The 25,483-nt window shown below is 51.1% G+C and overlaps 1 protein-coding gene across 1 annotated transcript; it reads right to left on the minus strand.

The window, feature by feature from the left end:
• Positions 1-776: 776 nt before the first annotated feature.
• On the minus strand, positions 777-23,003 carry LOC147664934 (myosin light polypeptide 6-like). The gene is made up of 4 exons (XM_086949879.1): positions 22,949-23,003; positions 15,421-15,610; positions 11,085-11,258; positions 777-1,026 (listed from the first exon to the last, which is right to left on the minus strand). Exons 2-4 carry the CDS (start codon positions 15,596-15,598, stop codon positions 1,022-1,024), a joined length of 357 nt encoding a protein of 118 aa, XP_086806005.1. The 5' UTR covers positions 15,599-15,610; positions 22,949-23,003; the 3' UTR covers positions 777-1,021.
• Between the last annotated feature and the right edge of the window lie 2,480 nt (positions 23,004-25,483).

Below are 25,483 nucleotides of genomic sequence, written 5' to 3' on the forward strand. Positions count from 1 at the left end.
AGTGACCTTGTGTGATGTAACTAGTGTTTATTTAAAGCGCTGCAATACCTTCCGATAGAGTTCGCGCTAAATAAAAGTGCAGAAAAAACACAAAACAAATCGAACGCTTTAAAGCAAGAAAGGAACACCTCGGTGGGTGAATCACCCAGCTGGTGTCACAAGGCCCCCATAGGCAGAGCGGATGTTTCTTTCCATCCTCACCTCTGCTGATTATGTAGAGGCTACCAGGCCTTACAGTGACACCTCGTCACCCAGAATACCCTCGGCACCCTCTCCAATCTCACACCTCAGCAAAGAGCCTTTGATCAGCATTAAACAGGCGAGTGCTCCCCCCTGGGGCGCTACCTCCGGGCATAAAACACCACCTTGAGTGTACCCCTTCTTTGAGGTAGACAGTACCACATAGGAGAGGTGCAAAATAAGTGTATAATCTTGTTGTAAGCCTTTATTACTGCAAGACATAATCAGGGTTTCTTTGCTACAACAGCTTGAATTATATACAACACTACATTGGGCGCTAAAAACTGGAAAAATTCACATTGGAATGTTTAGAACTCCAACTGCTCAAAATTACTCAAAACATAACCATGAACAAATCAATTTACACTGGAAGAATACTGAAGCATTTGCTGTGCGTAATATACTAAAAAAACAAAACATAAAACCGGTTTGCCCATAGGCAATTAAAACAGAAGTGGAATGCATGCAGGGTGAACGAACTGCTCAACTTTGCGGAAAATTGTTCTTTAAGTCCACCAATGCAGTGTGCTAAAGTGTTTGGTCTTTCAGGGCAGTTTCTCAACTAGTTTTCATCAGTGGTGGTTAAGTCCCCAGAGTAATCATTTGGGTCAGCAGCATCATCCGCATCTGCACTTTCTGCCTCCACATTATCTGCTCCTCATTTTCATCGTTTTCACCATCAATGTCCTCCTTTTCGTTTTGCTCATTGTCTTCATCATTCGCATCAGTTGTTTCCTCAACTACCGATTCTCCTGTTTGTTCAACGATTTCAAAGGGATTCTCACCCTAAAAGTAAACACAAGTTTTAAACCATCTTTAGCAAAATTTTGCAGAACAAATGCACACTAACTAGTACAAAAGTAACAGCAAAAGTCTTGTGTACAGTGCAAGTAAAGAACTCAGATTTCAGATCACAAAAAAGCAGAAAGAATGTATTATTAGAAAAGGCATCTTACAACGGGGAGAACATATGCAGGACTTCTAAATTTTAGAGTATGTCCAGACAGGCCATAGGATGGAAAAATCCATGCCATGTCTATGAACGCCCATGAGCTCTGAGGAGTCCTTGTACAGAGGGGGCGGTGACTGGAATATTGAGGGTGGGCATCACATTTCCAAGAAATTAATTTCCTGCGAAACTACAATTTTTTTTGGGTGAAACTCAGTACGGAAGAAGTGTTATTTGCAAAGCTGAGGAAGGAGTAAACAGATCTGAACATTCAATATGCAGTGTGAGCCCTGGAGGCAGGAAGGGTGGAAGTGCATCCACAGCATTACAGGCTGCAAGCTAATTGTTGATGGTCATTAACTTATCAGTTTGCAGCATGTGTACCTGTTTGATTTAATTAATGATTTTATTTAATTTGTATAGCTCTTGAATCACCCCCAGGGGGGTATCTCAGCGCTTGGAAGCACAGCATAGGTCATGGGTACTCACAAACGTTCTCTCAGGGGCCAAATTTACACTGTGGTTTGTGTCCGAGGGCCGCACCAGTGGGGGCGGGGTCAGTGGGGGAGGTGGCAGGGCTAGAGCAACAAAAAAATACACAACTGACCATGAGGTTGATCACTGGTCCCTGCAGCGGACACCTTCGTCCACTGAGCCACCAGACCCGGGATACACACATCTCTTGCTCTCTCTTTGTCTCCCTCCCTCACTCTCCCTACCTCTCCCATACTCTGTTCCCCTCCCTCTGTCTTCCTCCCCCTGTCTCCCTTTCCCTCTCTCACTCCCTCCCCCCTTTCCCTCTCACTCCCTCACTGTCCCTTTCCCTCTCTCACTCCCTCACTCGGTCTCCCTTTCCCTCACTCACTCCCTTTCCCTCCCTTCCTTTCCCTCTCACTGTCTCCCTTTCCCCCTGTCACTCCCTCACTCTGTCACTCCTTTTCCCTCCTTTCCCTCCCTTTCCCACTCTCACTCCCTCACTCTGTCAGGGCAGTTTTCAGGAGTCTTCTGAATTTAAGATGGTCCAAACACTGTCTTAGGGCCAGCTGTAGTTGATTCCAGATGAAGGGTGCGAGAAGGACTTGCCTCCGGGTCTAGCCTTTTTTATGTTGGGGCTTTTGAGGAGCGATTGGGAGCTGGCGCGCAGAGTCCGAGCCGGGTAATAGCGGCGAAGTTTCTCTACTACATCGGGAGGGCCATTGCCCCAGATAGCTTTGTGTGTGAGACAGCAGATCTAGAATTTCACGCGCTGTCGTATTGGCAGCCAGTGTAGCTGATGAGGGAGGGGAGAGGAAGCTGATCTGGGGGGAGCATTCAGAACCGTGCAGGCGGCTGTGTTCAGTATCATTTGCAATTGGTTTAAGGAGGACTCATTTGCTGCGATCAATAGGGCGTTGCAATAGTCCAGCTTGCTTGGTATCAGGGCCTGTGTTAGGGTTTTCCTTGTTGTGTCGGGGAGATAAGTAAAATCTTTCCTTAGTAAGCCATGGGTGTGGAAGCAGGATTAGACTGTGTGAGTAACGTGTTTCTTCATGTTTAGGGACTGTTGAAGGTGAACACAGAGGTTTTTGACTGTGGTTGCCGGGGTCGGGGTGTGCCTAGTTCTGGGGGCCACCAGGAAGGTGACCAGAGGAGGGGGCATCTCCAAAGAGCAGAACCTCAGTTTTTGCAGCGTTCAGCTGAAGGAAATTGCTTTCCATCCAGTGAGATTTCCAGCATTCCTAAAGAGAAGGTAGATTGGGCAGATTGAGAAGTTTTATTGAAAGAGAACGTAAGCTGTTGATGCTTTTATGCCTGTGGCTGAAGGGTTACCCATGTGTGGTGTGAAATTCGCTTTTAAGTAGAACTGCAGAATGGCCATATTTCTGGTTGAATACAAGACTGCAACAGAAATATACTTACTAGAAATACCAATAAAGAATTTGCTGGATTACATTTATATTTAAAGCAGACATCTCCAACGGATAGCTCTGAATCTACTGGCAGCTCACCAATACCCTGGAAGATTGGGGGTTTGACAGTGTGAAAACACGAGTCAGGATACAGGTATCCTGAACCTATAGGACACATGGGGGGACCCCCTCATGGGCAATTGCTTTTTTTAAAAAACCTATTAAAATTATAAGTGCTAACTTTTCTATGGTTGTGTGGGTAAAAATGAAACTAACGTCCCTGGAACCTTTGGCATTTTCAGTGGGTTGTAAAACGTTTTTTTTTTTTTTTTTTTTTTGGTGTAAGACATTTATTCTGTATTAAAGAGACAAATGATGTACACTGCGTCACGCCAACAACCCGGAGGCAGGCCGCTATCAGGTATACAATGCACAAGGGTCAGTAAAACAGTCCGAGGGCTATCGTCCAGCCGGAGCTGGCACTCCCAGTGATATATATAAAACAGTAGTAACGTGGTCGTGAGCAGTACAACACCTGCGCATAAGTGATCTTACTTTTCTCTCAGTGTCGCAGACATGCAGATGTATCAGGAAGCAACCAGGTCGCCTTGGAGCGAACAGCGGTCAATAACCCGCCGCGGCGGCCAGTAGGAAGGATACGTCCAGCAGCACTGTTTTCTCCCAACATACCCCCCCAACAGTCAAAAAAACTAAAACAGCAAACTGCGGTGCAAGTACATAGAATTGCTATGCAACATATCATCCGTCCTTAGGGCTGCGCGGACCTGTGCTGGAGTGTCATGAGTAAAGGCGAGTCGCGATAAGGGTGATGGTGTGGCGATTGCCACCTCCTCCACATATAGGCGAGAGAATAAAAAAAAGGGGGGAGGAAGGGGGGGAGGGGGGGGAGAGGAGGAGGATAAGTGGGGCTATTCGCCGAGGTCTGGGGCCGCAGGAGGGTCTGAGGGGATAGGGTCAGCGGCATATGCAGGGCCAATGGGGTTGCATGGCTAGGGCGTGTGACAATACAGGGCAGGTCCGCACTACCTCAGGGCTGACAAGCAACAAGCATTCAATCACGTAATGAACACAGTCAGCCCATATCATCTGAAACACCTGAATCCGGTGATCTCCCCAGGGTGTCCGAGCCCTCACGTTCTCTAGCCCACTGTATGAACGGGTACCAGATATCAATAGGTCTGGAAGCGGTGGGCATAGTCTCCCAGTAGTGTGTCAGTTGTGTATGGCCATATGTTACATCTCTAATCCACCCCGTGAATGAGGGGAGAGCCCTCCTACCCCAATGTAGCGCGATCTGTCGTTTGGCATAGAGAAGGAGTAGGGCATGTAGCTTCCTGTCGCAGGGTTCAGTGTCTTTAACATAACCTAGCAAACCCAGGAGAGGAGTTGGTGTATCATTCCTATGCGTAATTTGATTTATGGCTGTAAAAACCTCCGACCAGTATGAATCCAGTTTGGGGCAGCTCCACGCCACGTGGAGAAAGGACGCATCTTCCCCTCCGCATTTCCAGCAGGAGGCATCTGCGCGGATGCCCATTCGGTGTAACAATGTCGGCGTGCGGTAATAGCGGTGTAGGAACTTGAAATGTATGAGCCGCAGTCGATAGTTCGGAGACAGTGCCGTGAGTTGCTTACAGCAGTACTCCCAGATGTCATCCGTTAGCTGATCAGTCAGATCCGCGGCCCATGCCTGTTTGGCCATGGCCTCAGTGATCGGTGCCTGCTCCTGCATGCAGTTATATAGTCTCGATACCAGCTTTTTGGGGGAAGGCCGTGAAAGCAGATTCTGGAGGGCGTCTAGTGTGCATGGCTCCTCTGGGAAGTGGGGTCCTATCTTTTTGCAGGATTCACGGAGGGAATGGTACAGTAGCGTGTCCGCGAAAGATTCTGGCAGGACATCCTCGTTCGTGTCCATCTCGACGAAGGTACCATCCGGATATAAATCAGCGAATGTGTGCAGCCCTTTTCCCCGGATCGTGAGGACGTCTCCCCTGGCGGTGAGACAAGGCAGCATCGGGTTACCCCGAAGGGGGATGGCCGGAGCATAAAGCAAAGAGAGACCCGCTCTCTTCTGCAGTTCACGCCAAGCCCAGCGGATCATCTCCACGGTATCCACTTCTCGCGACGGGCAGGAGACCTTACCGTATAGAGCCACTCGCAGCGGCAAAGGGGCGACCACGGCCAGTTCAACCGCCACATGCGGTTGATAGGGAGTAGGGAAGGCCCAGAAGTGCAGAAATTGCGCTTGGGCGCAGAGGGAGTAAAGCCTCAGATCAGGAGCACCGAGACCTCCTTGTCGGAGCGGTAGTGTGAGTAGGTCCCAGGAGACTCTCGCTTGCCCACCAGCCCACACCAATTTCAGCAATAGTGAGCGAACACGAGCGTGAAAGTGTGCTGTCATTGGTAGCGGTACGTTCACAAACAAATATAAGAATTTGGGGAGAACCACCATTTTTGCTAAGGCTATCCTTGCGACTAGGGAAAGGGGCAGTTTGTTCCAGACCTCAATTTTCCCCTCCAGCCAGTCTACCGCCCTCCCGAAATTTAGTGTCCACAACTCCTGCACATCCCGACTGACCCAGACTCCCAAATACTTAACAGCGTCCGTCTCCCACCTCAAAGGGTAGTCCGGAGCCGGGCGATTAGTCTCGTCCGTCAAGGGGAAGGCAACCGATTTAGACCAGTTAATGGACACTCCTGCTAGGCCCTCAAATCTCACGAATTCCCGAAGTAGTGGATTCATGTTGTCCTTGGGATTGATGATGTATAGGGTGACATCATCCGCGTATAACGAGATTAGTAAGCTCCGAGAGCTAAATCCGATGCCCCTTGCAGTGTGGTGTTGTCTTATCCGAGCCGCAAGCGGCTCCATTGCAATGGCAAAGAGGAGGGGTGACAGAGGGCATCCCTGCCTTGTCCCCCTGGAGACTCGGAAGGGCTTAGACACGAGACCGTTGACACTCACCCTAGCTCTAGGTTCCGTGTACAGTAGTTTAATCAAGGTCATGAAGTTTTGGCTAAAGCCCATCCGTTCCAAAACTTTAAACAGATAAGGCCACTCTAAGGAGTCAAATGCCTTGGTGGCATCAAGGAACACCACCGCCGCCTGTACAGATGGATGCAAGTAGTGGAGAACAGAAAAAATGGTTCTGAGGTTATGTGATGTTGCGCGGCCCGGGATAAACCCCGACTGATCAGGGAGTGCAATCATAGGCAGCATAGGCTGCAATCGATCTGCAATTACCTTAGCGTAGATTTTAGCATCGACGTTTATCAGAGAAAGGGGCCTATAGGAATCTAGGTGTAGCTCGTCTTTATCAGGTTTAAGGAGTGTAATTATTAGGGCTTCCCGCATGGAGTCTGGTAGGGAATTCAATTTGAGGGCCTCAACAAACACTGTATGCAGTTTCGGCGCCAACTCATCCACATAGGTTTTATAGAAGGCTGTTGTCAGGCCATCTGGGCCAGGGGCTTTGTTGGCCGGCATGCTTTTTATCACCTGGGCTATGTCCTGGACCGTGACAGTGAGGTCCATGTATTGTCGGTGGTTATTGTTAAACCATACGAGAGCTATGGAATCCAAAAAGGCTTGCAAAGTGGGCGGTATCGTGGGCTGCCTGGAGGTGTAGAGGGAGGCATAGAAATCCGCGAAGGCGCCTAGTACTGCCTCTTGGCCCATCGCGAGGTTCCCGGCCTTGTCATATATGGTGTGGATGTAATTGGATTGTGTGCAAGGAGTTATCAACCTAGCTAGTGTTCTGCTCGGCCTGTCCCCCTCCCCATATCTGCGTGCTTCTGCCCGTTTTCCCAGGAACCGTACTTCCCTCTCCGCTTCCTCATTAAAAGCTAGCAGCTTGGTTTTCAGAGCCCCAGCTATCTCCAATGATGGGTCAGCACTAAAGGCAGCGTCTAGGTCTCTCAGTTCCCCCTCCAGCTTAGCTAACGTGTCCCTTATGGCACGCAGGACTCCCGCCTTCCATGCTATGCACTGACCTCTGATCACAGCCTTAAAGGCGTCCCATTCTATGGCCTCAGATGAGACTGATCCAGTATTTTCGGCAAAATAATGGACTATGTCGTCTCTAATTTCTTCTACAAATACTGGGTCCGTGAGCGCGTGTGGTGGGAGGCGCCATGTGAATGCCCTGTAAATAGCGTTTGGGGGTCGCAGCTCCAATCCGCATAGGGCGTGATCTGACAGCGACCTGGCCAGTATATCAACCTTTGTCACCCACGTTGCAACCTCCGGAGACACCAGCCAGAAGTCTAATCTGGACCAGGTAGCCTTGTGGCAAGTGTAGCAAGTACCCACTTTGGCATCTGGGTGCCTGGCTCTCCACACATCAGAAAGCATACCCTCCTTCATCACATCTAAGACTGCCTGTCGCGCTCTAATATGTGTCGGCCTGCTTACGCCTCTACGGTCCGTTTCATCGTGCAGTACAATATTGAAATCACCTCCCAACACAACTGACCCACAGTCCAGTAAAGCAATTTCCGCCCAAACCCCTCTGAAGAAATCTGGGTCGTCCACATTTGGACCATACACTGCAGATAGTACAATAGGCCGCCCCTGCAAGGAACCGTGTAATAAGACATATCTCCCCTCCACATCAAGCACGCGAGAATGTTCCCGCCAATCCAACCCCCTGCGTATGAGTACAGCAACACCCCTCGCATAATTTGAATAGATAGCAGAGTAAACATGAGCCCATCTGGAATTCTTCAACCTGGGCGAGGGGGTCGAGTTAAGATGAGTTTCCTGTAGGAAGCAAATGTCTACATTATGCCTTGACAATATGCCATGCATTAAACGAGCTTTCTTGTAATCTCCTAGGCCTCTAATGTTCCAAGTCCAAAGTTTAATCCCTCCCATCGAGCAGGTGTAGAAGAGACTGTTTTATCTCCGATCGCCCCCACCCCCCATAGCAGGAAGGTCGCCCACACATCATGACAATCAACACAATGCGCAAACAGGTAGTCCAAATTAGCCGTACATTGCACCAGATAATAACTAGAACTTGTAACGTCAAACCCCCCCCCCCACCACCCACCACCCTCATCAACCCCCCAATCAGGTCGTGAAAGAACCCAAAAGAAAGCACGCAGGGCGTGCGAAACCCCCAACATCAGCGATAGTGGGAAGCACCCCATGAGGCGTGGTGCGCCCAGCGTACACCCCCGTATGCACGGGGTGGCTACTAACAAATGTTTGACCTCCTGGTGACCAGCGGAACTCCCATCCCAGGGTCCACGAAACACGTCAGTTAACCACAGCCACAAAGAGAGCATGGAGCCAGCAGCCTCAGTTTGACGCCCAAGGGCGCCTCAGCGACTTACCACCATTTACTCAGTTCAGACGCAATACCTGCGCGCCCAAGGGAAACCAGGCGTCCCCTCGAGACTCGAAGGGGGGCGAAGGTGCAGCTGTGCAGTTCCACAGTATTGGCCCCTTCAGTCATTGTCACTCAGGTTTTCCGCAACATCCTCCAGTCTTGGCGATTTTCTCCTGGCCCCAGCGCAAATATGTTTAGCGAACTTTAGCGCAGATTTAGCGTCCGTGAAGAAATGCAAGGTGTTTTCGTGTTGTACCTTCAGCTTCGCCGGGTATAGTAGAGAGTATGGCACACCAGCCTGCAGCAGAACTTTCTTCGCCGGCAGAAATTCCTTACGGGCCGCTTGCACAAGAGGGGTGAAGTCCGGGTAGAAGGAGATGGTATTACCCTGGTGCGTGATCCTACCCTTCTCTCTCGCCAAGCGCAGGATGAGGTCCCTATCCTGGTAGTTGATCAATTTAGCAAGGATGGGTCGAGGTGTGGCTCCAGGCGGAGGTTTTTTCCCAAGCGATCTGTGCGCTCTCTCGACCGTGAAGACTGGGGACAAATGAGGATCAAATAGTTCATGTAGAAGGTCTGACACAAACGTCTCCATCTTGCCAATGTTTGTTGTCTCTGGAATACCCGTAATTCGGATATTGGACCTCCTGGAGCGCGCTTCCAAATCGTCTGTCTTGGCGCGTAAATTATCTATTTCCCGCTCCAGGGACGTGATATGTTGTTTGGCCTGAGTCTGGAACTCGCAGCATTCAGTCTGTCTGTTTTCTAGGCAGTCCAGTCTGGTCTCGTGGGCGTCCACTTTAGTTTTCACAGACTCCAGCTGCGAAGCCATGTTGTCGAGTTTAGCGTCAATGCTCTTCAAGCTGGACCTCACCTCCATAATAAGTGCCCCGAAGTCTATGTCCGGCGGTGGTCCCTGCGACGACGACGCGCCGCCCTCCAACTCCGACGTTTGTGTCTTTTGGGGCCTCTTGTTGTCAAAGCTAATTTTGGGTTGCTTTGCCTCGTTTTTTCCCATCTTCGAGGCTCGGAGGTGTCCGCTAGCGTCGCGAGGGAGCAGCGCCTTTCCGCGTCTTTCTTAGTAATGTGCGTGTGATGGAACCCTTGGCGTCAAGGTGCCCCCGCCCGGCCCAAATGATATCAAGTCTCCGGCCAAGTGTAGAGCTCAAATGGCGAGACTGCCCAGTTTTGCTGTGTAGCTGCAGCGTGAAAGGCAAGACAGCACCAAGGCACAAAATGGCGGGCACCGGAGTTCAAGTAGTGAGGCAGTGCGGTAGTGTGCCGACTAATTAGGCTGCAGGGCCAGTAGTGCAATGGAGACCCGGGGACCCGGGCAGCAGGGAGCAGCAGCGTTCAACCGGCACACAGTTCACAACAACGGTCGGCAGCCGATATGTCAGGAGTAATGGCTTTGCGGGCGGGTTCAGGTTCCTTGTAAGCCTGGAATTTTTTTTAGATAAATAAACGTTAATTTATACACATACTGCTAGTTCAACTACAATAACTTGGTTGGAACCTAGAAGAGAAGGCATTCAATGTGGACAGAAACCCTTTAGAAACTACTCTGCCACCAGGGTGTGAAATAGGGAGAAGAGGCCATCCAATTTCAAAGACATGCCCTTCACATTGACAAAGCCTTTATTTTGAGATACACATAATTAATATTATAACCACCACACTGCCCAATTATTTCAACTATCAAACCAATGCCAAGGTGTTGGCGATGTGAAGGTCTGTAATTGTTAATGACGTGATGGGTTGCACTGACATTCATATAGAGCCACTCTCACACAGACAGAGCCACCCACACACAGAGCCGACAAAAGAAGCTATCCACACAGAGCGCTACACACAGAGCGCTATGCGCCACACACAGACAGAGCGCCACACACACACAGACAGACAGAGCGCCACACACACACAGACAGACAGACAGAGCCACACACAGAGACAGAGCCACACAGAGACAGAGCCACACACACAGACAGAGCCACACACACAGACAGAGCCACACACACAGACAGAGCCACACACACAGACAGAGCCACACACACAGACAGAGCCACACACACAGACAGAGCCACACACAGACACATCTTCTCACCTGCACAAAGGAAAGGACAAAAATGCACACAGGCTTCGATCAAACACCTTCCAGATTAACTGCCAAGAATGCAGCAGCACGCACAGCTTCAGACCCAGCACTTACCCACCAAATACACTTCCGCCACAGAAGCAGCACTGGCTGGTGAGACTAGCCAGCCACCAGGGTAAAACCAGACAGAGCAGATGTTCTGAAGAGGCCGCTACCCACAAGACAAGGACGCCACCAATTTCCAGGACATGGCTCACCAAGACTAACTATTAGTCAGTCAAAGCTCTAGCCTGTAGAATGGGCAATCCAAAAACCACTTGTAACCCAACCATGTCCCCATCCTCCCTCGCCCCAAAAGAATGTACAGTTAAATGAGATTGATAGGACACTTTGTAAGCTGAAACAGGGCACATTAACTGTAATATCCAGACGCGGGTAGAAATCTAAGCTCGGAATCAGAAAGGGGGGCCCTGAATACTGCAGGGGGGCTGGGGAGTTCAGCAGTCAATTACTCTCTGCCTTGAAAATAGTACTGTGCCAAAATGGCCTCTTACCCAGAGTGACTAGTACATGTCGCAGCTCAGCGCCCATCACAGAGCCATTGGCTTCTTTGTCGCAGACCCTCAGCCCCTCCACAAAGTCATCGTAGGTACCCTGGTCCTTGTTCTTCGCAATTGTCTGCAGCATGGGCAAGAACTCGTCAAAGCCAAGCTTCTTGGTGTTAAGCTCTGGGAAGGAGAGAAGAGTTCAGAGGAGCAGTCACCGGCTGCAGCAGCGTGCCAGGCTGGAGAGTACACATTAACAGTGACAATGTGATCGTCCAAGTTCCCCAAAAACCCCCTACCACCTCCAGTCAGGTTTTTGTCCCATCCCAGACTGCCAATGAATATTACTGATATGGTCCATCTAGCAACTGTGAACGAGGCAGAGATCTCCAATTCAATGTGTGGCACAGGGCAGGGTCAGAGCTGAGGGCACAGGTGTAAGAGCTGAGGGCACAGGTGTAAGAGCTGAGGGCGAAGGGGTAAGAGCTGAGGGCAAAGGGGTAAGAGCTGAGGGCAAAGGGGTAAGAGCTGAGGGCAAAGGGGTAAGAGCTGAGGGCAAAGGGGTAAGAGCTGAGGGCACAGGTAAGAGCTGAGGGTGAAAGGTGAGTAGAAATCTGGCGTGTGGGGAATGAGTAGAGCACAGGATACAGATTGCTTAGTGGGTGGGTGTGTGTGTGTATTCAAAGGATAAGAAGTATGCGCGGACTTCTGTGAGCTCCCCATTCCTATCGCAATACATAATGCCTTACATACTAGAGTCACATTTTCTACAGCGTGTTCCTCCTGTCACAAATCAATATTTCAACTATTTATTAAACAATTATTGCTTGAAATAGCCTGGAGGTAGGACAGCAAACGCGCCTAATTTACGAGACGGTTTCCAGTTTCCCTTTGCTGCTGGGGGGAGAGTTGCATCATAAATACCAGAAATCATGTTTCCACAATTTAATCGCCAGTAACTCCTGAAATATTTACCAATGTTAATACCAGATCTGCCACGATTGTCACATTTTATGTAATATCCAAAATCAGATACAAGCAAGACGTCGCGTCCAAGTGAAAGAGGCCCATTAGACTCTAATGCAAGCCTAAGGTTTAGTAATAATAGCCAACGAGGATATAGTGAGCTTTTCTGACTTGCCCCCAAGGTTCAATGCACCACAGACATAATAAGCCCCTGGGTCTCATCGTAACAGACTGTGCACTCTGAAATACACCTTAAAATGTAGCTCCTTCAGATTCACCTAAGTTAATTTTTAACTGGGGGGTGCTCTGGTCCACGGATGAGTGGCGTGTGCTCAGATCCAGGGGTGAGTGGCGGGTGCTCTGGTCCAGGGGTGAGTAGCGGGTGCTCAGATCTAGGGGTGAGTAGGGGTACTCTGGTCCAGGGGGTGAGTGGCGGGTGCTCTGGTCCAGGGGTAAGTGGTGGGTGTTCTGGTCCAGGGGTGAGTGGCGGGTGCTCTGGTCCAGGGGTGAGTAGCAGGTGCTCAGATCTAGGGGTGAGTGGGGGTGTTCAGATTCAATGTTTAGTGGCGGGAGGCAGACATGGTGTAGTTGTGAGTGATTCCTGCAGAGGTCCTGTGGTGATGGCAATGTCCAGTGTAGGGGTGAATGACTGGTGCCGAGGACCAGTGCGGGGGTGAATAACATGTGCGGGGGTGCATAACGTGTGCGGGGGTGCATAACGTGTGCGGGGGTGAATGAGGGGTGATCGGGTCCAGTGTGAGTGACGGGTGCCGGGGTCCAGTGTGAGTGACGGGTGTGGAGGTCCAGTGCAGGGTGAGAGATTCAGGTTCATCCCAGCCACTCGTTCGTCTAAACCTCGCTCTCATCCAGCACCGACTCCGCATCTCACCCGCCCAGTATTACAAAATAATCCAGCGCCCACCTGTTCGTGAGCCGAAGGGGTGGCAGCGAGGGGGTGAGCTCTCTGTCCGCCATATCCCGGCTCAGGACGCCTCCGACAGACAAACACTCACTGAGTAACTACAACACCTGCCTGCTGCGCTCCATCACAGCAAACTTCGCCCAACCGGAAGTTGCATTCTGAAGGAATCCGAGCTCAGAGCTGGCCGGGTCTGGCTCCTCTGGAATGCGGCTCCACCGGCGCAGCCTCGGCCCAGGCCTCGGGGGGGGATGGATGCGGGCGGGCCACGGGCGCCTGCTCTGGGCACCAGGTTCAGGCAGAAAAGGGAAAGGCTGGTTCCGTCTGAACTCAACAGGAGGCAGTTCAGAGAGCAGCCGCTGGGCGGCGCGCCTGGCGTTTACAAGAGAGCGCCAACCTGCCAACCACTCCCAAAAGACAATGAGGCATTGCCCTGGCTGCCGTAGCCTGCCAGGGAGAAGAGCGCAGAAGAGCATGGCAGGCAGGGGGTGCACAATAATCGAGTGAAAGCCACAGACGTATGCCAGCTGCACCCTGGCCATCAGACCCCATCTCTGCCCGCCAGCGACATAATCTTCGAACTTCGCCCTCTGGTAGCAGCGCACACACCCAGTCTACCCAGCCCGTCATCATCCCAGGCTGTGCGCCTCACCCATCGGTGCCAGCTAAACGAAAACTGTTTAACCGGACCCCACATACCCTGTCGTCGGACCTACCCTCTGGTGCCAGCCACACAGCGGCGGCTGAATGGCACCGGCTAGACTTGGAACCGCATTCTCCCTTACGAGCCAATCTCTAGAGATAGATAGAGGTAGGGCGATAGATAGAGGGAGGGAGGGCGATAGATAGATAGGAGGGCGATAGATAGAAGGAGGGCAATAACAGACAGATGTCCCTTCCAATGGCTAGCCTCCATTTATGGAGCTAGCCAATGGAAGAGCAGGCGGGACAAAGCACCCATACTGCTAAACAAAAGGTTTCGCCTGCGCGATCGCTGCTGCGCAGCAGATCGCCAGGCGAAACCTAAAAACCAGAAGCTGTCTATCTAGAAACATACCTTTTTTTGACCGCATTGCCATTTGATCCAGGTTTTCTCAATTTAGGTTTTTTGCCGACAAACGCCCCTCCAACAGGTTTATTAAGCGATTGCATCATCTTTCTTTTCATCCATCTTCCAGCAGGCCCACCAAATACCGCCATAATCCTGCAAATTGATAACATAAAATTAGCAGAGAGTATGCAGATAAGGCAAGTTACATGGTGTGCAAAAATGTGTTAACAGTTTTATAATAATGGCAGGCATAATCCAAGAACCAATGTTGGGTGGTCAAGGAATTCGTAGGCTAAGCAGCAGTTGTTGCCATTCTGGTAGGTGTAGATACTTCTTGGCTACAATTATGAAAACTGCAGTAAGGACACTGCTGTACAGGTTTTCATTTGCATTAGTGAGTTGAGAAATAAAGAAGATAAAATGCTTATAAACATGTGTGTGGTTGGGTCTGGTAGCGCGTGTGGTTTGGTTGTGTGTGGTGTGGTTGTATGTGAGAGAACAGGGAGTTAGAGAAGAAGGCGGGGTGAAAGAACAGCAGATCAGCACAGTAAAAGAACAGGGAGTTAAAGAAGGAGGTGGGGTGGAAGAGAGCAGCAGTTCAGCACGTGAGAAGACAAGAGAACAGGGAGTTAGAGAAGGAGGCAGGGTGGAAGAGAGCAGCAGATCAGTACGTGAGAAGAGAAGAGAACAGGGCGATAGAGGGAGGGCGATAGATAAGAAAGAGAAGGAGGGCGTTAAAGTAAGGGAGGGCGATAGAGAGGAAGGGAGGGCGATGGAGAGGAAGGGGAGGCGATAGATAGAGTGAGGGCGATAGATAGAGAGGGAGGGAGGGCAATAGAGTAAGGGAGGGCAATAGAGTAAGGGAGGGCAATAGATTGATAGATAGATAGAGGGAGGGCGATAGATAGAGAGGGAGGGCGATAGAGAGGGAGGGCGATAGAGAGGGAGTGCGATAGATAGAGGGAGTGCGATAGATAGATAGAGGGAGTGCGATAGATAGATAGAGGGAGTGCGACAGATAGATAGAGGGAGTGCGAGAGATTGATCGAGGGAGGGCGATAGATAGAGGGAGGGCGATAGATAGATAGAGGGAGGGCGATAGATAGATAGATAGATAGATAGAGGGAGGGCGATAGATAGATAGAGGGAGGGCGATAGATAGAGGGAGGGCGATAGATAGATAGAGGGAGGGCGATAGATAGATAGATAGATAGAGGGAGGGCGATAGATGGATAGAGGGAGGGCAATAACAGACAGATGTCCCTTCCAATGGCTAGCCTCCATTTATGGAGCTAGCCAATGGAAGAGCAGGTGGGACAAAGCACCCATACTGCTAAACAAAAGTTTTCGCCTGCGCGAACGCTGCTGTGCAGCGGATCGCCAGGCGAAACCTCTATCCAGAAACATACCTTTTTTGACTGCATTGCCATTTGATCCAGGTTTTCTCAATTTAGGTTTTTTGCCGACAAACGCCCCTCCAATGGGTTTATTAAGCGATTGCATCATCTTTCTTTTCATCCACCTTCCAGCAGTCCCACCAAATACCAGATTTGTCTGGTAGTCGACAACAATTCCAGGTCTCTGCATACCGCCATAATCCTGCAAATTGATAACATAAAATTAGCAGAGAGTATGCAGATAAGGCAAGTTACATGGTGTAGATAGATAGAGAGAGGGAGGGCGATAGATAGATAGAGGGCGATAGACAGATAGAGAGGGAGGGCGATAGACAGAGGGAGTGCGATAGATAGAGGGATTGAGGGAGTGCGATAGATAGAGGGATTGAGGGAGTGCGAGAGATAGAGGGATTGAGGGAGTGCGAGAGATAGATTGAGGGAGGGCGATAGATAGAGGGAGGGCGACAGATAGATAGAGGGAGGGCGACAGATAGAGAGAGGGAGGGCGACAGATAGAGAGAGGGAGGGCGACAGATAGAGAGAGGGAGGGCGACAGATAGAGAGAGGGAGGGCGACAGATAGAGAGAGGGAGGGCGACAGATAGAGAGAGGGAGGGCGACAGATAGAGAGAGGGAGGGCGACAGATAGAAAGAGGGAGGGCGATAGAGAGAGGGAGGGTGATAGATAGAGAGAGGGAGGGCGATAGATAGAGAGGGAGGGCGATAGATAGAGAGGGAGGGCGATAGCTAGAGAGGGAGGGCGATATCTAGAGAGGGAGGGCTATAGCTAAGAGGGAGGGCTATAGCTAAGAGGGAGGGCGATAGCTAGAGAGGGAGGGCGATCGCTAGAGAGGGAGGGCGATCGCTAGAGAGGGAGGGCGATAGATAGAGGGAGGGCGATAGATAGAGGGAGGGCGATAGATAGATAGAGGGAGGGCGATAGATAGATAGAGAGGGAGGGCGATAGAGAGGGAGGGCGATAAATAGAGGGAGGGCGATAGATAGAGGGAGGGCGATAGATAGATAGAGGGAGGGCGATAGATAGAGAGGGAGGGCGATAGATAGAGAGGGAGGGCGATAGATAGAGAGGGAGGGCGATAGAGTAAGGGAGGGCGATAGATAGATAGAGAGGGAGGGCGATAGAGTAAGGGAGGGCGATAGATAGAGGGAGGGCGATAGATAGAGGGAGGGCGATAGATAGAGGGAGGGCGATAGATAGATAGAGGGAGGGCGATAGATAGATAGAGGGAGGGCGATAGATAGATAGAGGGAGGGCGATAGATAGAGGGAGGGAGGGCGATAGAGGGAGGGAGGGAGGGCTATAGATAGAGGGAGGGCGATAGATAGAGGGAGGGCGATAGATAGAGGGAGGGCGATAGATAGAGAGGGAGGGCGATAGATAGATAGAGAGGGAGGGCGATAGATAGATAGAGAGGGAGGGCGATAGATAGAGGGAGGGCGATAGATAGAGGGAGGGCGATAGATAGAGGGCGATAGATAGAGGGAGGGGGAGGGCGATAGATAGAGAGGGAGGGCGATAGATAGGGAGGGAGGGCGATAGATAGGGAGGGAGGGCGATAGATAGGGAGGGAGGGCGATAGATAGAGAGGGAGGGCGATAGATAGAGAGGGAGGGCGATAGAGTAAGGGAGGGCGATTGATAGAGAGGGAGGGCGATAGAGTAAGGGAGGGCGATTGATAGAGAGGGAGGGCGATAGATAGATAGAGAGGGAGGGCGATAGATAGAGAGGGAGGGCGATAGATAGGGAGGGAGGGCGATAGATAGGGAGGGAGGGCGATAGATAGAGAGGGAGGGCGATAGATAGAGAGGGAGGGCGATAGAGTAAGGGAGGGCGATTGATAGAGAGGGAGGGCGATAGAGTAAGGGAGGGCGATTGATAGAGAGGGAGGGCGATAGATAGATAGAGAGGGAGGGCGATAGATAGAGAGGGAGGGCGATAGAGTAAGGGAGGGCGATAGATAGATAGAGAGGGAGGGCGATAGAGTAAGGGAGGGCGATAGATAGATAGAGAGGGAGGGCGATAGAGTAAGGGAGGGCGATTGATAGAGAGGGAGGGCGATAGAGGGAGAGGGAGGGCGATAGATAGAGAGGGAGGGCGATAGATAGAGAGGGAGGGCGATAGATAGAGAGGGAGGGCAATAGATAGATAACGGGAGGGCGATAGATAGATAGATAGAGGGAGGGCGATTGATAGATAGAGGGAGGGCGATAGATAGATAGATAGATAGAGGGAGGGCGATAGATAGATAGAGGGCGATAGACAGATAGAGAGGGAGGGCGATAGACAGAGGGAGTGCGATAGATAGAGGGATTGAGGGAGTGCGATAGATAGAGGGATTGAGGGAGTGCGAGAGATAGAGGGATTGAGGGAGTGCGAGAGATAGATTGAGGGAGGGCGATAGATAGAGGGAGGGCGATAGATAGATAGAGGGAGGGCGATAGATAGATAGAGAGGGAGGGCGATAGATAGATAGAGAGGGAGGGCGATAGATAGAGGGAGGGGGAGGGCGATAGATAGATAGAGGGAGGGCGATAGATAGATAGAGGGAGGGCGATAGATAGAGGGAGGGCGATAGATAGAGGGAGGGCGATAGATAGAGAGGGAGGGCGATAGATAGAGAGGGAGGGCGATCGATAGAGAGGGAGGGCGATAGATAGAGAGGGAGGGCGATAGAGTAAGGGAGGGCGATAGATAGATAGAGAGGGAGGGCGATAGAGTAAGGGAGGGCTATAGATAGAGAGGGAGGGCGATAGAGTAAGGGAGGGCGATTGATAGAGAGGGAGGGCGATAGAGTAAGGGAGGGATTGAGGGAGTGCGATAGATAGAGGGATTGAGGGAGTGCGAGAGATAGAGGGATTGAGGGAGTGCGAGAGATAGATTGAGGGAGTGCGAGAGATAGATTGAGGGAGGGCGATAGAGGGAGGGCGATAGATAGAGGGAGGGCGATAGATAGAGGGAGGGCGACAGATAGAGGGAGGGAGGGCGACAGATAGAGAGTGGGAGGGCGACAGATAGAGAGAGGGAGGGCGACAGATAGAGAGAGGGAGGGCGACAGATAGAGAGAGGGAGGGCGACAGATAGAGAGAGGGAGGGCGAAAGATAGAGAGAGGGAGGGCGACAGATAGAGAGAGGGAGGGCGACAGATAGAGAGAGGGAGGGTGACAGATTGAGAGGGAGGGCGACAGATTGAGAGGGAGGGCGATAGAGAGAGAGGGAGGGCGATAGAGAGAGGGAGGGTGATAGATAGAGAGGGAGGGCGATAGCTAGAGAGGGAGGGCGATATCTAGAGAGGGAGGGCTATAGCTAGAGAGGGAGGGCTATAGCTAGAGAGGGAGGGCTATAGCTAAGAGAGGGAGGGCGATAGATAGAGGGAGGGCGATAGATAGAGGGAGGGCGATAGATAGAGGGAGGGCGATAGATAGAGGGAGGGAGGGCGATAGATAGAGGGAGGGCGATAGAGGGAGGGCGATAGAGGGAGGGCGATAGATAGAGGGAGGGCGATAGATAGAGGGAGGGCGATAGATAGAGAGGGAGGGCGATAGATAGAGAGGGAGGGCGATAGATAGAGAGGGAGGGCGATAGATCGATAGATAGAGAGGGAGGGCGATAGATAGAGGGAGGGCGATAGATAGAGGGAGGGCGATAGATAGAGGGAGGGGGAGGGCGATAGATAGAGGGAGGGCGATAGAGGGAGAGGGAGGGCGATAGATAGAGAGGGAGGGCGATAGATAGGGAGGGAGGGCGATAGATAGAGAGGGAGGGCGATAGATAGAGAGGGAGGGCGATAGAGTAAGGGAGGGCGATAGATAGAGAGGGAGGGCGATAAATAGATAGAGGGAGGGCGATAGATAGATAGAGGGAGGGCGATAGATAGATAGAGGGAGGGCGATAGATAGAGGGAGGGCGATAGATAGAGGGAGGGCGATAGATAGAGAGGGAGGGCAATAGATAGATAACGGGAGGGCGATAGATAGAGGGAGGGCGATAGATGGATAGAGGGAGGGCGATAGATAGAGGGAGGGCGATTGATAGATAGAGGGAGGGCGATAGATAGAGAGGGAGGGCGATAGAGAGGGCGGGAGGGCGATAGATAGATAGAGAGGGAGGGCGATTGATAGAGAGGGAGGGGATAGATAGAGGGAGGGGGATAGATAGATAGAGGGAGGGCGATAGATAAATAGAGGGAGGGCGATAGATAGAGAGGGAGGGCGATAGAGTAAGGGAGGACGATTGATAGAGAGGGAGGGCGATAGATAGAGGGAGCGGGATAGATAAATAGAGGGAGGGCGATAGAGAGAGGACACTTATGGGACGTTTGCACACATGGTAGACGTGTGCACACATGATGGAAAGCATCGGGTGGCGGTGTGCACTGTCAAATCTTTCCATGTTGGACCTGTCCTGAGGGGTAGTGTTCGTGTGCAGGATGACGGTATGTCGAAAGTATTACAACTTGCATGTGCGTAAGTGCATGGTTTTAACTGTCCCGCATAGACAGCTGTAGTATTGTTGAGGGATGACTAGTGTTTAGTGTGCTACGAGGCTGGAATCTGGCATGACATACCAGGTGTACACACACAGTGTGCAAGCCCTCACCTACTTCGCAGAACCAGTGGCAGGCGCCTCTCGTTAGAATGTTATTATGCACATGTACACACCGTGTGTGAAATACTTAAAGTGTGCAACACCTAAAGTGTGCAAGGAGTGACTGGGATGATACATGCTGTTGGAGTTGGTGTTCCTGGTGCAGGAGGTTAGTGAGTACCACGGCATGCCACATGTACACACGCCACACACTGCCCCTTACCTAACTCGCAGGATTAGTGGCAGGGGTGTAGTGTGCAGGGGCGGCTGAGGTGCTGCGTGCCGCTGGTGTTAGCGCCCCGTGTGCAGAAGGCGAGTGTTGCATACGCCGCACGCTGCCTCTTACCTAGCTCGCAGAACTAGTGGCAATGTGCAGTGTGTGCAAGGGGCGGCTGAGGTGGTAGTGCCCAGTGAGCAGAAGGCGCAGCCCCTTGCCTAAACAGGACCACCTTCCTTGAACTGCGATGCTTCTTTACACATGCACGAAAGCCCAGTACTAAAAAGATTGTGTCTTCGTGACATAGTCACTTGCCAACCATATGTATTACCAAACTCATAAGGAGGAAAAACAGAGCCAGCCCTAGGAGGATACCTCTGTAGGTGGCATTCGTTTTGTTGAGTTATCTTATTTGATACTTTTGTGGAATACACGCAAGGAGCCTTACTGTTTCTATCCTTTAATCCAAAAGGCAGCAATGGGGCCTTTGCATTAAAGGGTTATACATGCCTTAGGTGCTGGGAGGGAGGAGGGCTCAAGAACGGTTATAGGTGCAGAGGACACGCTTCAGAACACCTTAGCCTCCCGAGGGGGCAGAGAGTAACTTCTATTTGACATGTGTAAGCATGAACTCTGTGGTGTGGCTGCGCTGCTCATACCTGATAGGAGACCCCTTTGAGATTTTTGGACGGAGGCAGCGGCTGACACTTGACATGGAGCAACTAGAGCACTCTGTACTGGGTGGCATCAAAGCCGTTTAAATAGCATGAAGAGAGCCATGTGACCTAGAAATCTGGCCCAGGGGATGAAGGAGGAATTGGTCGTCAGGTGGTTAGATCCAGCCCACTTCTTTTGATCTTCCCTGTCTTCGTCGCATAATTACTTCTAGGTCTCCTGCTCTGCTCATGACACGTAGATTACTTGCGTTTTGTATCCTTCATGCAGGACACACATCCGGGTTTCTTCATACAACACTCCCTGCTAATTGGGCCTTTTTCTGAATTCTATAAATGTAAAGAAAAATCGAGTGAACTCATTATGCTCGAGGCCTCTGAAATGAATGAGCTACACAGGCCTGACCTCGGGCAGTCTGAGATCAAGTTGGTGTGAGCTTCTCACACTTGACAAGAGCTGGCTTGATGTCTGGCCTGGTATGGACTGCTCATACATACCTTGAACAGCTTCAGATAAGCTCCAGGCTCTTTAAACTACTCACGTCTGACCCAGGCTAAATTACGATTTCTGGCTTCTGTGGGCTACTTCCCCCAGATATGGGCAGCTAGAGATGTCGAAGTGTGGAGACATTTCCCTGTCTTACGCACTCCATTATCTCCTCGTTTCATGTGCTCTTGACTTTTCCTTGTTGTGGCCTTAATGCACCTTTTTGTATATTAAACCTGGGCTGCCCAGGCCTACCTGTGTCTTGAAAGCACCCTCCTTATTGCGTAATATTAGTATTCCTTGGGTGATTAGTATTCTGCAGAGAGATGCTCTGTTTGGGCCAGTGCCACGGATAGGACTGGCCAGGCCCCTGCCCGGAAGAACACACTCGTAATTGAGGTGTCTTCAATAATATATAAAAACCCTGCTGGGTTGTCCACATGTTATCGACCTTGGAAAGCTAAAAGCATGATTTGGCTCTCAAGGTTTGCAAACAATTAGCAGACTGGTTCCTCCTTGGTGTCTCAGCCTACCGTGCTATAGCTAAAACGACAAAATAAAAAAAAAGTCACTGGTTTGGCGCCCCTTGTGACCTGGTTACACCTAAACAGTGCCTTCCCCTAGTATTCCACTTTAAAGACACTCGCGCTTCTCTTGAAGCTGACACGCCTCAAGATGGCGTCTTTACATCTTGTATGCAGAGTTGTTAGGCGTGGTAGCTCTGTGCACGCTGCAAAAAGAATATAATATGCACGTACTGCCTAAGTAGCCTTCCATCATTGTGCTGACTAGACCCGTTGATCAACTTTCCCATCTATGTTTTAGTCTGCATACTTATTGTATGGCACTCAAGGGTGGACGGGGTGATTGCTTGTTATTCTACCTCAAAACCTGGCCTTAATATATGAGACACAGTAAGCATCCTTGTCTTTTTAATAAAGTTTGTCGAACCTGACCAAATGCGTGTTTTGTATTAATTTCATCGACCTAGGTGGGAAGTGGTGCCTTGCAGGGACCCCTCATGTGTCCTGCAGGGTACACGCTGATCTATATAGCCAGCGCCTATGGATCCCGAATTATCTTACCCAGGTCTAACCTTGTAATCTTCTTGGTGGAGACTGATCTCTGCGGTAGATGCATTAACCCGCTGAGTAATAAAATAAACAAAATGTGTGGATTCTAAAGTGAGGGGCCTAGGTCGCACGATTTGTGGCAGGGGTGTAGAGTGTGCAGGGGCGGCGGGAGTGGTGCACGGCGCTAGGCGCAGTCCGCAGATAGAACGACGGCGGCATCCCCCGAGTAGGAGACACAGGTCGGGGGATGCCGTTTGGGGCACACTGGAGCCTTCTCCCCGGCGTGAGGATAGGGACGCCAGCGCCACCCCAGGCCACACGCTCAGGGCAGCCGCCGCTGCGCTGCATATTGGGGCGACACTGGAGCCTTCTCCCCGGCGGACCAATTTATTAGAAAGAGGATAGGGACGCCCGCGCCACCCCAGGCCACACGCTGCCACTGGTGATTCGGTCTCTTAGCTGCCTTAGCCCGGTGCCCAGGTACCCGAGGTGTGAGGCGCAGTATCCTGGAGTGCCAGCACCTTCGCTCGCGCGCGCGGCGCCTCGCTCACAGCTCCAACCCTTACAAGTTCGGCGTCTAAAGAGAGCGCGCTGACTAGAAGCTGATGAGCCAATGAATGAAGTGTTTACACATGGCAACGTAGAACAACTGATGGACTGTCAGTAAGACGACTTGTGATTTGTCTGCGACAAACTGCGCAGAAAAGCGGGAGGCAGCCAATTATGGCTACGTAGTGCACACGTCATGAAAATGGAACTGCGCATGCGTAAAGGTTGTGCGCGTGCGCAAAATGACAGGGGGGGCGCTCACTCACGGGACCAGCGGTTCATGGAACATGACATGCGGTTCATGAGACAGACAACTCCCGACAATTTTGTTCTGCCAAAAACAAGGAAGCTGCTAACATTTAACACAGAAATGCATGTTTAGCACATCAACCCTCGTATCTAAGAAAGACCCTTCCAGGGAGCTTTTTTTTAGTTGAAAATGGTCAGGTCGGGATTCCAACGCCCCCAAGCTGCCTGGTTTTATTGTATTTCACATTTTTCATATATTTAAATAGCACAATTGTTAGCCACACACAGCGAAGTATATATAGCAGTGCCAGTCGTAAATAAGAGGTAGGGGTGCAAATGGAGAATGGGGGTGGTAGGAAGAAAATTGTCCAAATGTAAATAATGCCATGCACCATCGTTCCAGCGTGAACGTGGCCCGGTTGCTATCTTTGCTCTCATTGATTTCGGATGTACCGGGAAAGGTTGGAGGTTAAACGGTAGGTTAGTGCCTGGCAGCAGAACTTCAGAAGTCCTGGAGCCCATGTGAACGAGAAGCAACGCCCGTCTTAGCGCAGTGAGCAAGCGGACATGCCATTAAGTATGATAAACCTGCCCCTGCTTTTCCGCCTGCAGGGTCATACAAGGACAGCGCATAGTTTACGTAACTCTGTCATTTTTCCATGATTGCCCGTTGTTACTATTGTGCGGGCCACGGGGTTTTCATGTCTCCCGCTGCCTGCCCCTGTGCAGGACAGACAGGGCAGTGACAGTACATTCTCTGCCTCAACATGGTTCATAGCATCCTCCACGCCATTGTACTGAGGGCCACCTGCGCCCCCACCCATGTAATCGGACTGCGAGGGCTCATTGCATGCGAATGTCTGGCAGCCTGTTGTAGTGTTCCACCTGGTTTCAACTCATGTATAAATATATATAATACAGAAACTGATTTGCAGAGTGCAGTGTGTTAGTGCATAGGTCGGAGACCCGGGATTCCCTCCCGGATCTTGCAGTCTGCGTTGCACAAACACGAAACGGGCATTATTCTCAGGTTATCTTGCAGTACTTTTATTAGTCTAGGCATCGTATACAGATAACCTTTCTCGGCCGTCTTTGGCATTTGTATGCTAATTTCGCGGTGTGCGCACAAGAAGAACCAGTGAAGCTGTTTTATTATCGTCAAGCGCTATTGTGTGCGTATTGGACTATAACGTGACAGACAGATCCAAAAAAGAATAGCGCTGCTGCATTGCACAAGGACGTGTCCTGCAGTCTAGGGGAAGCGTTGTCTAAACAAATGCAAATGCAAATAGCTTTATGTTGATGTGTCCTTGTCTGCAGAGTTCAACAGTGTGAGCGCCACCCCAGGCCACACGCTCAGGGCAGCCGCCGCTGCGCTGCACATTGGGGCGACACTGGAGCCTTCTCTCCGGCGGACCAATTTATTAGAAAGAGGATAGGGACGCCCGCGCCACCCCAGGCACACGCTGCCACTGGTGATTCGGTCTCTTAGCTGCCTTAGCCCGGTGCCCAGGTACCCGAGGTGTGAGGCGCGGCGGTATCCTGGAGTGCCAGCACCTTCGCTCGCGCGCGGCGCCTCACTCACAGCTCCAACCCTTACAAGTTCGGCGTCTAAAGAGAGCGCGCTGACTAGAAGCTGATGACCAATGAATGAAGTGTTTACACATGGCAACGTAGAACAACTGATGGACTGTCAGTAAGACGACTTGTGATTTGTCTGCGACAAACTGCGCAGAAAAGCGGGAGGCAGCCAATTATGGCTACGTAGTGCACACGTCATGAAAATGGAACTGCGCATGCGTAAAGGTTGTGCGCATGCGCAAAATGACAGGGGGGGCGCTCAATCATGGGAGCAGCGGATTATAGAACACCGGCATTGTAACATTGTATCAGCTGGGAGCCCTGTTCACGGGCGCTTGCCGGCATTGTAACATTGTATCAGCTGGGAGCCCTGTTCACGGGCGCTTGCCAGCATTGTGAGAATTGCTACTTTGTTTCCTTGGCTAAGGAAAGCACCGTCTTGTGTGTGCCATTTCCAAACCCGGCTCTACTGGGTTTTCTGTTCCCGGAGCTTGGCGGCGGCTGCTGCAAGTTACCGTGGAAGGATCATTTCTTGTCCTGCAATGTCCGGAGTAGAGTGGTATTCCACTACCTACTGCCGGCTAGTTGTTTTTGTTTGATCTGAATCAGATTCTAATAGCGGAGCGTGGTGGTGGTCGCA

The sequence above is a fragment of the Lissotriton vulgaris genome, unplaced genomic scaffold (assembly GCF_964263255.1).
Source record: "Lissotriton vulgaris unplaced genomic scaffold, aLisVul1.2 SCAFFOLD_4020, whole genome shotgun sequence".
Taxonomy (NCBI): domain Eukaryota; kingdom Metazoa; phylum Chordata; class Amphibia; order Caudata; family Salamandridae; genus Lissotriton; species Lissotriton vulgaris.